Source organism: Agelaius phoeniceus, chromosome 1 (assembly GCF_051311805.1).
Source record: "Agelaius phoeniceus isolate bAgePho1 chromosome 1, bAgePho1.hap1, whole genome shotgun sequence".
In the NCBI taxonomy this organism is placed as follows: Eukaryota; Metazoa; Chordata; class Aves; order Passeriformes; family Icteridae; genus Agelaius; species Agelaius phoeniceus.
Window position 1 is genome coordinate 28,642,397 of NC_135265.1, and position 15,304 is coordinate 28,657,700.

General features: G+C 42.0%; 1 protein-coding gene across 2 annotated transcripts; it reads left to right on the top strand.

Annotated features, from left to right (window-relative positions):
- The first annotated feature begins 4,520 nt into the window (after window positions 1–4,520).
- ARL4A (ARF like GTPase 4A) lies at window positions 4,521–7,733 on the top strand. Of its 2 annotated transcripts, none has more exons than XM_077175480.1 (2): window positions 4,521–4,583; window positions 5,208–7,733. In XM_077175480.1, exon 2 carries the CDS (start codon window positions 5,273–5,275, stop codon window positions 5,873–5,875), a length of 603 nt encoding a protein of 200 aa, XP_077031595.1. In that variant the 5' UTR covers window positions 4,521–4,583; window positions 5,208–5,272; the 3' UTR covers window positions 5,876–7,733. The 2 variants fall into 2 exon arrangements, with proteins under 2 accessions (XP_077031595.1, XP_054486338.1); XM_054630363.2 differs by lacking the exon at window positions 4,521–4,583 and adding an exon at window positions 4,598–4,986.
- The last annotated feature ends 7,571 nt before the right edge of the window (window positions 7,734–15,304 follow it).

Sequence of the window (15,304 nt, forward strand, 5' to 3'; positions counted from 1 at the left end):
CTGCACATAACATGTGGTGCTATTAAAAAAAATAACTCTAAGGTGATTAGCTATTGGTATAGGATAATAAAAGCCATTAGCCTGTTCTTCAGAATGAAGCTATTTAATGAAAACAAACAGAATATGGTGCATATCTTGCCATGGAAATTCAAGCCCACCATCTTTGCTTTGGAAGGAATTTCTCATCTGCTGCATCATTAGATGTGGTTGTATAACAACAGTCATACCTACTTGACTGGAATTTAACTTTAAAATGACCAGCACTAATGAAATCTCTGATTTAATGTCCTGCTACAGTAAACCTCTCATGAACTGCTAGATTTAATTTCCATGAATTGTTATTTCCATATGAAAGATGATTTCTTATGAAGAATACACACAACCTTGCAAGTAGATGTTTGATGATCCTTTGCATTTTTATTATCTGGGCACTGTGAGACAGCTCCTGCAGTGAAGGAGGTGATATGTATTAAAAGGTAATTTAAGTCTCTGTTGGGTAATAATATTAAAATTTCCAATAATCTTATCTTTCTACTGTACGCCACTTCTTTCTTGGCAACACTTCAACCAATTTCATGGTCCATATCCCTAATAAGGACTATCTAAGTTTCTCAGAAGCAGTTAAAGTTAATAATTGCAGCATTGGAAGCCTGGCCCCCTCAAACCTGCCCTGAACCAAAATTATGCCCAGGCCATTAAGGAATTAAAAAAACAAAAAACCAACAAAACAACAAAAAAAAAACCAAAAAACCAAACTACTTTATCATAGTGAAGAAGCTGCATGTTTTACAGGTACTGCTTCTTTTTCTTGAAACACAATGATTTGTCCCTGGCCCTGGCCTCTTCTAAGTGGAAAATATTTATAGCACATATGTAAGAAACCTATGTAGAAAATAATATATTACTATTTACACTGGTGTACTGCATAAACAGGAAAGGGGAGAAGGTTTTTAGCCCATAGAAGCTGAAGCTGCAGTTGTTTTCATGAACTAAGGAATGCTGAGCCAGAAAGAACTCAGATCTGTAGAGATTAGATAGGAAATGAGAAAAGTATCAGTATGTGAAATTACCTGTACACAGAAATTAGGCACCTCCTTATTCTGCATTGAAAATTCTGCACGTGGCTCGAGCCTTTCACCATTGTTTCCTCTTACATGTATCTTGCAGTTATTTTCTGCTGTCATCTAAGAACAGCCCACTCTCCCCATTTAGCTACACTCTTGGAAAGTGTGAAAGGTGCTCTTTCTGTACAGCTCCTTCATTCAAGACTTCTACAGGATAATCAGAGCCTTGCTTTACCCTTACCTTCAATTATCAGAGGTTGAATGTGTCAACTCTTCTACACTCCCACTAATTTAGATACCATTACTCCACAACACCTGCCCAGTCTGCTCATTTGACTTCTAAAGCAGCATGAAGTGTATGGGAGGAGCTGATCCATTTGGATTGTTATTTAATAGCTGTTTTGCAGAAGTGCCTACAGGCATTAATTAAGATCAAGGTGCAAAGAAGACTTACAGTGAAAAATAGTCTCAGCCCCAGAGAGATCATAATTCACTTCATAGCAAGTTACAACAGGTAAATGTGATAAATTGACTGTAGGGAGTGTCCAGGCATTTTCTGGAGAGCACAGATTATTTCCATGTATATATTTACAAATACAGGAATGCTCAGGTTGTTGAAGATACTAATTTCTGTCTAATCTTAAATGACCTCCCTGATGTCATAAAACTCTTTTTACAAGATTTATGAGATTCCTTCCCCACCTACTGTGTTGGATACGTTATACCTTAGAAAAAAACATCAGTTCTTTATCCCTCCCTTTCCAATAAAATATTATGTATTGACTGCTTTTCAGCAGAACAAGAGATAAAAACAAGCCTCATGCATCTTATGGTCAAAATCAAAATACCTTCCATGAGGGGAGGAGCTAGCCAAGATCCATTCTCATGGAATTAATTGTAAAATGTATTATTAGGAAGCTGTGTTGAAGTTTGAATGGACCTTGGTAACAATCAGACACAAAGGTTTAGGAGACCATAATATCTAATAGGGTTATTTTTCCATTAAAAATAGGGGATAGTTAATTTTGTACCTGGAGATAAAGGTCAATTTGATTTATTTCAGCTTGTCAAACTTTATGAATAAATCTATTATCTGCAGTAATATTCCTTAACAAGGTATTTCTAGCTGATTTCCTCCCAATTTTGAATTACTGAAAACCATCCATTAAATAATTAAGGCCCAATTTTCCTCTCACTATAGATATTTTTCTATTACATTGTATGCTATGCAGTTCTTTATGTTATGCAAAAGTACTGTAAAATACCACCAAATCAAAAATCTTACCAGCTGGCCTTAGGGGTAGTAACCTACCTCTCCTTTCCATAGATGTAAAATCACCTTCCTATACAAACAGGCCACTTCCTCCAAAAAGAATCAGCTGCAAGATCAGGATGTAAATAATGAGCAAAGATAAAAGTACGGAAATATTAATCTCAGATGTAAGCAAATTAGAATTTTGCTATTTTTAGTACAACTAGAATGGGTATCTTAACACTTTAATAACATGAAGCATTGCCTACAGCACACGATGGAATTTTTTTTGCTATTATATGTCCCTTTACTATTCAATTACTTCTCTTTTACATAAAATTACCTGTGATTTAAAATATGGACTACAATGCTTTCAAAGGGAAAAAAAAGAAATATGATCGTCTGAATATTCTTGTAAATGAACCCTTTTCAGCAGCCACATCAAGAAATCTTGAAGTCCTCTAGACAAAAAGGCAAGACTAATATTGAAAATGACCATTCTCTTTTACTGAAGCTCAGCTGGTCTAAGATTTGGATGGTTGCCCAGAGAAGCTGTGGATTCCCCATCCCTGGAACTGTTCAAGGCCAGGTTGGACGGAGCTCTGAGCCACCTGCTCTAATGAAATGTGTCCCTGCCCACAGCAGTGGGGTATCGCAAATCAAAGGCGACTCCGACGAAGGGGAGAGAATGATGCATCTGACTCCACTGATATCAGAAGGCTAATTCATTACTTTATTATACTATAGTATTCTATACATCTAAAACTGAATCTGCCAAGCACTCAACCCTGCACACAACTGCACAGTCCACACACACACACACTCTTGGACCTGGCAGGCCAAGGAAACAAAACATCCTCACTTTGGATAAACCATCTCCATATTCCATTCTACTTTGGCACAACACAGGCACAGCAAGCGATAAGAATTGTGCTTTCCCTTTCTCTGAGGTTCAGAGAATGTGAATCTCAGAAATCCTTGGGAAGAATTGTGCCTTGCCTTTTCTCTGTGAAGAGAAATGTGGCAACACCGGGGCCGTAACTAGATGATCTTTAAAGCTCCTTCCAGTACAAACCACTCTATGATTCTATGATTGTGATACTAACTACGGAAAAAACATACACTTGGACTGGTAGAGTTAGCTAACCGTTAAATATATGCTTTTATGTAAAGATTGATGTATTAATTTTTATCTAAGGACTTTTGCAGCATGCTCTGCTCTGATCCTCCTGTGTGCTGTTGCACACTGGTCCGGGCTACACCCGACACAGGCCCAGTGACCATCTGCATTGGCACAGCCGCACAAACTGCACTGGCAAAGGCCTAAGTGAACCTTAGGGCACTGGGGGGAACAGAACCATGGTACGGCAGCAAGAAGAGCTGAGAGAAAACAATCCTCCTGCAGGCCTCCTCTAACACCTGTATGCTCTGGAAACAGTAAATGTAGTCAATGTGTTATCAGACACTCGTAATTAGTTCTGGGAAACGTTTCACTGCTCCAATCTGCCTGAGATATGAAAATGCAGGATTACTTAACATGTCTCTGTGCTGTGGGAAATCTTTCTTGCAGCCTTTCTTAGCCAGGCACCAGTGCGTGTTCACTCAGACCCGAACACTGCTGCCATCCCTGTGCGCCACGCGTCCATCAGAACCCTGTCACCCACTACGTTATTCCCGGCCCCTCCCGGCCAGTCTCTCCGGTTTCGCGGGGACAGGTCAAAGGCACATACAGCACGTACGATGGGAGCACAGAGCCAGGCTGGCACTTTTATTTCAGAAGCAGCTCCGAGCCCGCCCGTGCCGAGGGCGCTCCCGGGCCCTCAGCTCTCCCGCCCCAGCCGGGCCGCGCGCCCCGGGCAGCGGCGCAGGTGCACGGGGAGGAACCGCCCGGGGCCGGCAGGGGGCGCGCTAGAGTGACAGCACCTACACCCAATGGTGTGGAGAGGGGGCGGGGCACAGCAGAGCCGGCCCCAGGGCGGCCGGGACCGCGGTGGAGTGACGGCACCCGCGCCCAATGAACGCGCGCTCTCCCGAGAGGGGGCGGGGCGCTGGGCCGCCGGAGGGGCGCTGCCGCCCGCCGCGGGGCGGGGGTCTGCCGTAGGCGGAGGGCGCGGCCGCGCCGGCCTGCCCCGAACGGGCCGCGTGAGGCAGCGGCTCCGCCTCGGGGGGGGGGGGGGGGGGGAAGGAGGAGGAGCGGGGGCTGTTCAAGGCAGGGCGTGGGCGGGGAGCGGCCCCTTCCTGCGGCCCGAAGCGCTCGGCTGCGGACGGTACGATACTCAGGTTCTCCATGAGCGGCCGGCGCCGCCGGCCAATGGGCGAGGGGGAGCGCGGCTCGGTCCCCGCCCCACGAGCGCGGCCTGGCCAATGGGAGGGCGCGGGGAGGGGCGCGCGGGGCTAGGCGCGCGCTGGGAGGCGCCCCGCCACCAGATGCAGGGGAGAGTCGAGCAGGCTGCGGCGGCAGCAGCGGGAGACGCGGGAGCTGAGCGGGAGCAGCAGCAGCGACTGTGGGAGCCGGAGCCGGAGCCGGAGCTGGAGCCGCAGCAGTAGCGGCAGCAGCAGCGACTGCGGGAGAAGCAGCGGGAGCCGCAGCGAAGCGGCCGCGGGAGCAGCGGCGGCGCGTGGCCATGGGGTGGCGGGCAGCGCGCCCCTCCCCGCGCTGAGGGAGCCGCGGTAGGCTTGGGGCGCGGCGAGGGGCGGCAGGGGCGCAGGTGCCGGGCGAGCCGCAGTGCCGGGAGCGGCCGCAGCCGCCGGGCGGGGCGGGGGACGTGTGGCGTTCCGCGTCGCGCTGCCCGCGGCCGCCCCCGCAGTCGGGGCGGCGGCGCCGTGGCCGGCGCGTTGCGGGCGCGCAGCGCCGGCGGAGCGGGCTCTAAGGCCGCTTGTGTCGTTGGCAGGATCCGAGCGCAGCCGCGGGAGCCGCCTCTGCTCGTGGCAGCCTGCTGTCACCTTCCCTTTGGCAATGGGGAATGGACTCTCGGACCAGACGCCGATCCTCTCCAGCCTGCCTTCCTTCCAGAGCTTTCACATCGTCATCCTGGGGCTGGACTGCGCTGGGAAGACGACGGTGCTCTACAGACTGCAGTTCAATGAGTTCGTCAACACTGTCCCCACTAAAGGATTTAATACGGAGAAAATCAAAGTGACGCTAGGCAACTCGAAGACGGTCACTTTCCACTTCTGGGATGTGGGCGGCCAGGAGAAGTTGAGGCCGCTGTGGAAGTCGTACACAAGGTGCACCGATGGCATCGTGTTTGTGGTGGACTCCGTCGACGTTGAGAGGATGGAGGAGGCCAAAACAGAACTACATAAGATTACTAGGATATCTGAGAATCAAGGAGTACCTGTCCTTATCATTGCTAACAAGCAGGACCTGAGGAACTCTCTCTCCCTTTCTGAAATAGAGAAAATGTTAGCAATGAGTGAGCTGAGTTCTTCAACGCCCTGGCATTTGCAGCCTACCTGTGCAATCATTGGAGACGGACTTAAAGAGGGACTAGAGAAACTACATGATATGATAATTAAGCGAAGGAAAATGTTGAGGCAGCAGAAAAAGAAGAGATGAGTCCTTTTTTGACCTTTCTATTTTAGAGTAGTTACATGGTCAAAATTTGACGTAAGACAGCTTCCAAAGCCAGGCCTGCCTGTTTGGATGCCGTTAAGCTTAGTTACGTTGAACAATCAGTTGCACAACCTTACTGTGTACAGGAAGGCTGTGCAGTTGTGGATTTTTATTTTTTTTTAACTAGTTTCTTCTGAGTTTTTTGGCTCTGTATTATTTCAGAAGCCCTAATAGATGATGTAATGCTATCAGGAAATGGATGGGTGGGTATATGTGACATGGATGTCTAAATAGCCAAATAAAACGAGGGTTTTCTGCTTAGTGTTGTAGTCATATGTTTGAGGGTGCCCTCTGCAAGCAATTTGCATTGAAGGTGTTCTGTATTTTTAAATTTCTAATGCTCGTAAGTGGAGTGCTTAGGTGAACATTATACAGCTTTAAAAACATGTATGAAGCTAGTAACCCATAATTTTGTTGAGGCTGGTTTTTTACCTTGTTTGAGGATTTTTATGAAAGCTTGGCTACATGTGTAGGTTTTTTTTTTAATTTGGCACTTTTTGAAATTGAATCACGTTCAGTTCAAACACTTGAAATTTTAAGTGCTGTGGATTCTTCAACTGGTAAAAGAAAGACTTTGACAAGTAAAAACTGTAAACAACACGATGGAGCATGAAAAAGTGATTTCTCAACATATAGCATGTTTTTTGGTATATAAGGTTCTTATTTTTTAGAAGTAGCCATTCATCATTATACAGTGCTAATCAGGTTTAAACTGTTACTCAAAATTAGTAATTTATTTCTGAATGGTGAGTTTTATGTCCTCCTAGTATCAAAAGTCAGTGAATTGCAGTAAAGGAGCTATAAAGAACAACTCTGGCTGCTGTGGTTCTAACCAGTGCAGCATTCTTTGCCCTATTGGTGACTTTCCTGGCAATATAACATACTTATAATGAGGTAAAGATGGAGTTATAATTAGCAGAGCACATCTTGTATCTCCCCAAAATATCCCATTTTATTAAAGCAGTATTGCTATGTCACTTTCAACGTATGCTTTTTTTTTGTTGTGACTCTTACAGTATTTTGTGGTTAGGAATGTAATAATGCTTTATACACTCAAACATTAGACACTACCAGGGGTGGGGGCGGGGGGGAGGGAAAGGGGGAAGAAGATTTTCAAGATGGGCCTGTGTTCTGCTTTAATTATGCTTTAAGCTGTTCTTGTTTACAGAGTGTGCAGTGTTAACTGGGCAGGATAGTGCTTGACAGAAAAGGGAGGGTAGTTTTTCTTACTGGTACAGAGCTTCAAGTGACTTTTTAGATACTTGGTTAGCAATTAAAAGGGCTAAAGCAGAGCCTGGATTTTTAAGACTAACTTTAGTGGTGCTGTAGAAATTCATCAGAATGTTAGATTATCTTTAAACTTTTGTTGGAAATACCAGACTAAGAAAAAAAAAAAAGTAGAAACTAGCAAAATCAATTTCCTCCTCTCAACCAGCAAAGTAATACGTTTTTCTTACCTGCTGCCATGTATCAGGAGGATGACAGCTACAAACCGAATGTCAATCAATGTAATTTAGCTATGTTAAAAAAAAAAATCAAGCTTTTTAACCAGCAGCTGTTCGACCAGGAGATAACCAAAAATGCACTTTAGTGTCTTCTATAACTGAAAGTGACAGCTGTTTGTTTTTTTTATGACATCTTGGTCCTTTTTGAATAAACTGAAGTAGCTTCCAGTGGAGCTTTTGTATGTTGGTTATATATGTACCTGCACTGGTGACATTGTAAGTCACTTACTCAAGTAATGTCTATATTTATAGAAATGTGGATGACTTCTTAAACCTCAATAAACAATTGAAAACAAGCCTGCAGAGAGAAGGTGTCTGACTTCTTGTGCTGCAGTGGTACTTTCTTATCAACCTCTGTGCACATAGTTCTACTATTACTCAAATCAGTATGTCTGTTGAATAACCAGTCTTAAAATGTGGTGAGGCTTATAAATGTCACAGTGTTAGAAACTGGAGTTATCTCATTGAAAACTTTGGATCAATGGTATGTCTTTATATTCATGGAAGAAATACCTGCTGCCATGACTCTTCCAAAGTGATGGCTCTTGCACAATTTGAAACATCTTGTATAGAGCTGAGCCTGTTTTGTGATACGTGCAACACTAAATAGGCAATGTTGCATACATCACATGTACTCTCAGGTGGTACTTGATTTAATGTCTTTAGCCTTGTGTATCTGAAGCTGTCTGAGGAATTCATCTGCAGTTAAGCCTTGGGTGAATTTTCTTCTGGGAAGTTACAGCAATGAGTAGAATGTGTTAATATGGCAAGCTTCTAATTAGTTTCAGGACCCAAGCGTAGACAAGAAAAACTTTGTTTAGCCTGCAAATGAAAATGGCTTAAGTTTGAACCAGAACACCCAGATACCAGAATACTCTCTCTCAAAACCCTGATATTTTCATTTTTGTTTGTGTAACTGATGGCACATCAAAATGTTGGTTACTCTTAGTCCTGAGGAAAAAGCTGTATTAGTGATGCTGAGTCCTATGAATTTGGTGTATAACTGGTATAATCTGGCTAATACTTTGCTTCCTATTGGATTCACTGTGCTCCTGGGCTGAGGAAGGTGAGATGGCAGGCTGGCTCTTTGTACCAGGTAAACAAACTGATACCAAATACAAATTGTTCCATTTTCAGTACTCATTAGGCTTCTGTTGGGAATAGTTGAAAAGGCATACTGCTTGAAAAAAAACAACTGTGTTTTGTTTTGCATATTAAACATCCTAGTGTTTTATCTGGTGGCAGTCTCTCTCAACTCTTCTATGCATAAAAACAGCAGTGAATGGTTTTAATTACAAAGACTTGACAGATCTGTACTCTAGCACTCTGGAGGGAAAAGTGAGAGAAGGTGGAGAGTACTGTTTCTAAAATGTCATGGTTCTTACTGTGTTAATATGGACTTGGAAGTAGAGGACTCTAGGGGATGATTTTTAAATTCAAGCTATGCCTTTATCTGTATTACAACTGTTTTGCTGGAATTTTACAGTGACAGTCCTGAGAGCACAGTATACAAATGTGGTAGCTTTACCTCTGAAAGTGTTTTGTGAACTATGAACAAAACAATGATTGCAGGAGAGCATTCAGCATCTGAACTGATTGAGTTCCTGCTGGCACGGTCCTGCCAGGTGTGGATCACGTTTTTCCATATGATGAATTGTTGGTTCTGGCCTAAATACTGGTATGTGTAAGAAAATCTTCAGAGTAGCTGAATAAGCAGGTGTCATGTTGTTAAAATGCTGGAGTTACAAATCTTAAATTGAAAATGCTTTTTGCTCAAAGGGCTACAGATGAACGCTGTGTTCTGCAGGATTTCAGGTGACTATCTTAACCTGCTTCTCTGAGGAGGTAAGGAATTGCATCTGAATCGGTGCTATTGAACAAGCTATAAGGTCTTGTCACCTTGTCACTTGTTTTAGCTCATGAAAGTTTGCATAGCATTGCCTCAGCTATTTATACACAATCACAGTTAACCAGCCTTCAGGTCTCTGATTTCTAGCTGCATAGCTGTGTGTGAGCATCAGACTGTTTCAAGTAGAAAAATGGGATGATGAGGCTCCAGGTTCTCAGATCACTTTTAAGTTGCACTGTACTGAATGTGCATTTATATTTGGGGAAAAAAAAAAAAGTGAAACATTTTGCTCTTCAAATTTTCATGTTTTAGTGAGACATGATTGATCCTTTCTGTGGAAAGCAATACCCAGAGCCAGCCCATGCTTCCCAGCCTGACTTGGGTGCTTCTGTAGCCTTTACAGAGCACTCTGGGCCTGCAGGAGTTCATTACCCAGGACTTTGTGGTCACAGACCATCAAGGAGCTGGAAGCAGTCAGGTGGGGGCTAGCTAAGCCCTTCTGGACCTCAGCCGGTCTGAGCGAAGCAGTTTTTTCTCCTTGGGGGATGTTTTCTGTATCTTGGATCATTTGTTTACTAATAGCAGAGTGTTAATTAGTGTCTGGCTGAAACTTTTTGAGAGGTGAGTGTCATTCTTGACATGGAAGGAGGATTTAGATACTACAAATTGATGCTACAAAGGGCTTGGTAAGGCAGAGTGTGTAAAACACAGTCGACCTGCATCCCCCACATATAGGGCACTAGTCCTAACATGCAGTTGTGAGTCAGTTGTCAGATTGCAGTGCATGAAGGCTGGCAAATGTGTGCTCATAATGCTGCCTAACTTCTGAGAGAAATCTAGGCATGAATCAGTGCTTTTAGGATCAGTGTTTTCACTTTACTGCTGGGTGACTCATCTTTTGAGAGGGTCACAGTTTACAGCCTGCTCTGATAGATTTGTGTCCCCAAGCCAAAACAACCCTTGTTGCTGCTGGGAGGGATGTGTAGGGTGCTGTTTGTTTAGTCTGGGGGTTGAGGAAAGCTCTTTTTTTTTTTTTTTTTTTTTTTTTAAATCCTGACTGACATAGGTATATGTGAAGGCCTGCCCCTCATGCTGCTCTGCAGGCTGTGATTATTTTTAGGAGCACTATGAGACTGCAGAGCTGTGTGAATAAACTGAAGGGGAATACACAGCCTGGCTTCACAGCAGGCTGGTGCTGGGGGTTGTCATGTGGGCTCCCACAGTCATCCTGCCTGTCTGAGAACAAAGTAAAGCACCAATACATAGCTGGTGCCTTGCCCTTCTTCAAACCATTAGTCAGTCTTCTTAAACCATCTGTAAAAAAAAAAAAAAAAAAGAAAAATTGCAGTTTTGTAGATCTAGCTGACCAAAGACCCACACAGCACATGAAGGACTTCAGTTTCCTCCCTGCCAGTGTCCCATTCTGTTGGTGCTGGCTGGGAATGAGCCCAGAGCCTCTGGGTGGGTGGGTGATGCTGCCTGCCTGCTCCCCGTGGGACTGAGTAGTCACATACTGATTTTACTCAAAGGCAAACCCAAAATCTAAGGCGAAAAAGTAGGCAGGGAGGCTAGACAGTACTTCCAGGCTAAATACCTACTTGCAAAAAGCTCAGGAAAGTAAGAGAGAATAATCCCTGAGCTTTGAAGATTATGGTTTCTTAGTTCTGGCTATATTTACACAGCTGCTCCACTAGAATTAAGAGCTAAAGATGACAGAATAGTTAGAAAGGAGAAGGTCAAGTACAGTTGTTGGCTGTGGGGTGTGTGGAGGGAGAGAGGATTTGAAACTGTTGTGATTTCCTAGCTTTTAAAGACACATTGAACCCTAGGGAAATAGATATGATTTTAGACTGCTTAATTGGTTCAAAGTCTTTATTATTTTATACACTGTAGCTTTCCTATTGCTGAAATGAAACAATACCTCATTTAAGAAAGTCACCTAATCACTGCATTAATCTCAATTGACAAAAGAGAAAGTTAGCAGGGCTGTTGAGCCTTGTTAAACGTGCTGAGGGCTCCTGGCTGGCTCACAAGCTGCTGCATTTCAAGGTTCTTTCTAAAAATACCAGAATGGTAGAATTTAGGTCAGACAAAGTAAAGGTGTGAAGCCTGATACCTCAGACCCTACATGTAGTCCAGAGCCAACCCTGTAGCCACTTATCTTCTGTTACCAGTTTATGAATGGTAATTTAGGATGATTTCCTTTGGAGCATAACATCTTCATCCCTTTCCTGTTTCAGTGTCATTTGCCTTGTAAGCTTTAACAGGTTGTTTTGATATTAGAACATGAATGAATTGGGCATCAAAAGGATGAGTTTGTGAATGGAGAGGATCAAGAGTGTTCACCTCTGCTTTAATGACTTGGGTTAGGTAACACCAGTCTTTTTGTAAAGCAGGCTTAAGGGGATGAAGGTGACCTTTAAGAGGGAAATTTTCTAAAAATATCCTCTTGTTTCTAGCATTAGCTGAACTATGCTGATCTTAGAATTATTGTATGCTGTTGAAGCATGGGCTGCTGTTCTCTTGACACCAGTTGCATGATGACCTCTAAGATGCCTTTAACAGTTTGCAGACAAAAGGTGTAAAGTCTCCACAGTATTTCTGAATATATATATATATATATATCTATGATGTATGTTTTCAGCTGTTTTGAGGTGTTTCTGTGGTCAATTTAGTTTCTAATAGAACCTTGATTCTTTGGGAAACATATCCATGTCTCTGCAAACAGTTTATACCTATTTGGTTCCTGTTATAAGGGATACAGTAAAATGGCAATCTATGGATTATTAGTAGCACTGTTCCCCTTGAACTCCAGCCAATGAATTTTTTTTAAAATCAGAGATATATATTGTTCTTGATTATGCTGAATTTTGCTAACCTTAGAAGTACTAGCCTCCCTGATTTTAATTAGCTTAGAAAATTGACTTGTCCATTTAAAGTCACTGTAATTTAGCTGTAATAAGTCATGTTACACAGGAGACAAATGGGATTCATGGACTGTGCCCACACTGATGCTTTCTGACAGCTCTCCTATTGCCACATCAATACACTTCCCTCACTGCTTGCTGTGGTAGCACTGGTACCAGCAAGCTGTGTTTCTACATGGTTCAGCAATTGTGTTTCTGCCACTCTGTCACAGAACTGGCTTATGAACAGAGTTAATTTTTGTCCTGCTATTGCTGTAAACATGGGAGGAGGCAGAAAAAATTCTGTACAAAGACTCAGGTGTGCATTGCAACTTTAAAACAAATACATCAAAGAATTTAAATTAAAGTCACAGAGTTAATGCAGGAAACTGGAAGTTTAAGACTGAAGATTAGTACATCCAGCCCAGCCTCTATCCATTGGTCATTTTATCTCTGAAGTGTCTTCATCTATGTGTAAAGCAAGAATCTCGTAGTTGCTCTTACATTTAAATACATGCTTAAAACTGCTGTGAGATATTAGGATATTTAGAAATACAGTGAAAAGGAAAGTAATAAACTGTGACACTAATTCATATTTTTCAATTGACTTGCAACATATTTGTGTTCATTAGTTATGCATCAGGAAATCATACTGTTTCAAAAGTAATACATTTTAGAGTTTAAAAATACAAGTTCAACATACTTTATTATCTCTGACTGCATGCACTTCAGCTTCACAGAAAACAAAAATATTACCATAGTTGAAAATAATAATGTACTTCATATACATCAATGAATAAATATTCATAAGCAGTATGAATATACTATCAGTATCAGTATATGAGTTCAGTTTATGATTACCTGATTTTTGTTTGAGTTTGACCATAGCTATTAAGCAAAAGTGGTCAAAATTATTTGGTTTTATGTCTAAATTAAATTGGGATGAACATATGGTCTTCCAAATCAGGCATATGAGTTAACAGTGATTTGCAAGGATCTTGAGTTAAAATAACATATTGTCTTAAAATAAGCTTTTATTTGGAATAATTACCAAAATGAGTGGCAATGCCTTTGAAAAAGTAGCTTTATTTCATATAGTGCACTGAGAGAAGTATGATAGTGTGATTTCAGACCTCAGGGTTCAGAGGGTCTCCTGTTCTCTCAGCCTTTCTTGGCTGTAATGAATCAGTCTGCACAGGATGTGGCTGCTAACAGATGATAATGCAAAGTGAAGGGCTGGGCCATGAAAAGCCCCAGGGTGGCTCAGCGTGGTGCTGAGTTCTCACGAAGAGCTGATTGCTTTCCAAAAATAAGAACAGGAACTAGGGCAGATAATCCATGTAAAATGCACTTTCCACCCTTACCCCTTCACAACAATTTATTATTTCCAGTATTACAGAGCTTTACATGTTGATTACATACATAATCCATCCAGTCACCCACATCTACCTACACACACTTCTGCTGTATTCTTGCAAACCCTGTTTGTGAGAATTTCTCTGGGATCCTGTTTTGTGGGTGTAACTTGAGAACATATAAATAGATTCGTGTTTTCCCATCTTTCAAACCCAAATGTGACTGCAAACATGACAGCAGAAATATGATTCTTGGAAATTATTTCCTCTGTTTTAAATCCTTCATTTTATTAGGCTAAGGAGATCTGGGGCTGTTCACATTGCATGGGAACCGTGCTCTTGGTGGTGGCATTACCACTGCTCAGAGTGCAGGTTGTGTCAGCACTTTTTTTATAAATACAAATCCTTACTTCAGAAGCTTAATAACATAATAAGCCTTGAAATTTCATACGTGTCTGAAACTTGGCACAGAGTACTCTTTTATTTTGCCTTTTACCACATTAAATGAAAAAAAAATATATCTATTAGAGGGGAATGTAAATAAACAAAAAAGAAGTTTGTGTTTTGCTACTTCTTCTATCTCAAAGTTAGTTTTGTTTATGAAATGAAATGGTTTGAACTTGCAGCTTCAAATGGAAACCTTTGAAATTTTTTTTTAAGTCACAATAGTTAGCATTTGCAAATCAGGCCTACACACATCATACAGACTTGCAGAGCTCACTCACAGCAAGTGAAATTCTCTCATCAGTGTCAGTAGAGCTATTTCTGTGCAGTAACAGTTGTAAAACTGAACATGTGCAGAGAACAGAAAGATGAACATGCTTTTCCTTTGTTTTTTTTAATTAATAATTTCAAGTCCTCTCCTTTACAAAGTACATTTACAGTGGTGATGTTGAAGTAAATCAAATGCAGGTTTTTCTCCATCTTGTGGAAAAAACCCCCATGATTGTAAAATTTCCAGGCTGTTTTCTAAACATTAATAAAAAAAAAAAAAATGGAGCAGGCTCTAGTCTCAATAGAAGTATTGAATCTTTTGATGTTTGCTCGCTCCTAGAAAACCCTGAAATTATCCTGAGGGTCACTAAGGGCATAGCTTGCCTCGGTATGGTATCTTGCATAGATGTCTATTTTTTCTTAAAGGCAGAACTAGTACAGAAATCCTGTATTAATCATAGCTTTAGTCTGACCTAAATCACTTCTGGCTCTTTCCTTATGGACTCACTTAAGCCTCTGCACAGGGGGTGAAGGATCCAACTGTTTGAATCTGCAATACTTTATTCTTCCTCTGCATCCATTTCATCTGCATGTCCATGCCTGCACAGAGCACTCTTCCTCACCAAGGAGCACTGATCTGCTCAGAAGACTAGACATACTCTTCAGTCTCTCTTTGCCCAGCCAATTTTATAATGGGTACAAAAACTTTAGAGTTAAAAAACAAAAACAAACCACTTTTTTTTTTTTTTCCTCCTTCCATTCAAATCCCATTTTCAGTGGGATGGCCATAATTATCTACTTTGTGTTGGAAAATCCTTGCTCACTTCAAGCACTTAGGGTCAGTTTTAGAGAATTGTTCCACTCAACCTGATTTCTTTCTCTTATTTACCTGTGGGAAGCTTACCACATCTATAATATCCTTGCTGAAGAAATGCTGTGCTTTTAGTATAACACAGGCACAGCAGTCAGGATTCAAGACAATTAATAATACAGCTATAAAAATGAAGTATTCTTTTTCAATTTAGGCATCTCTAGGTCTTTTT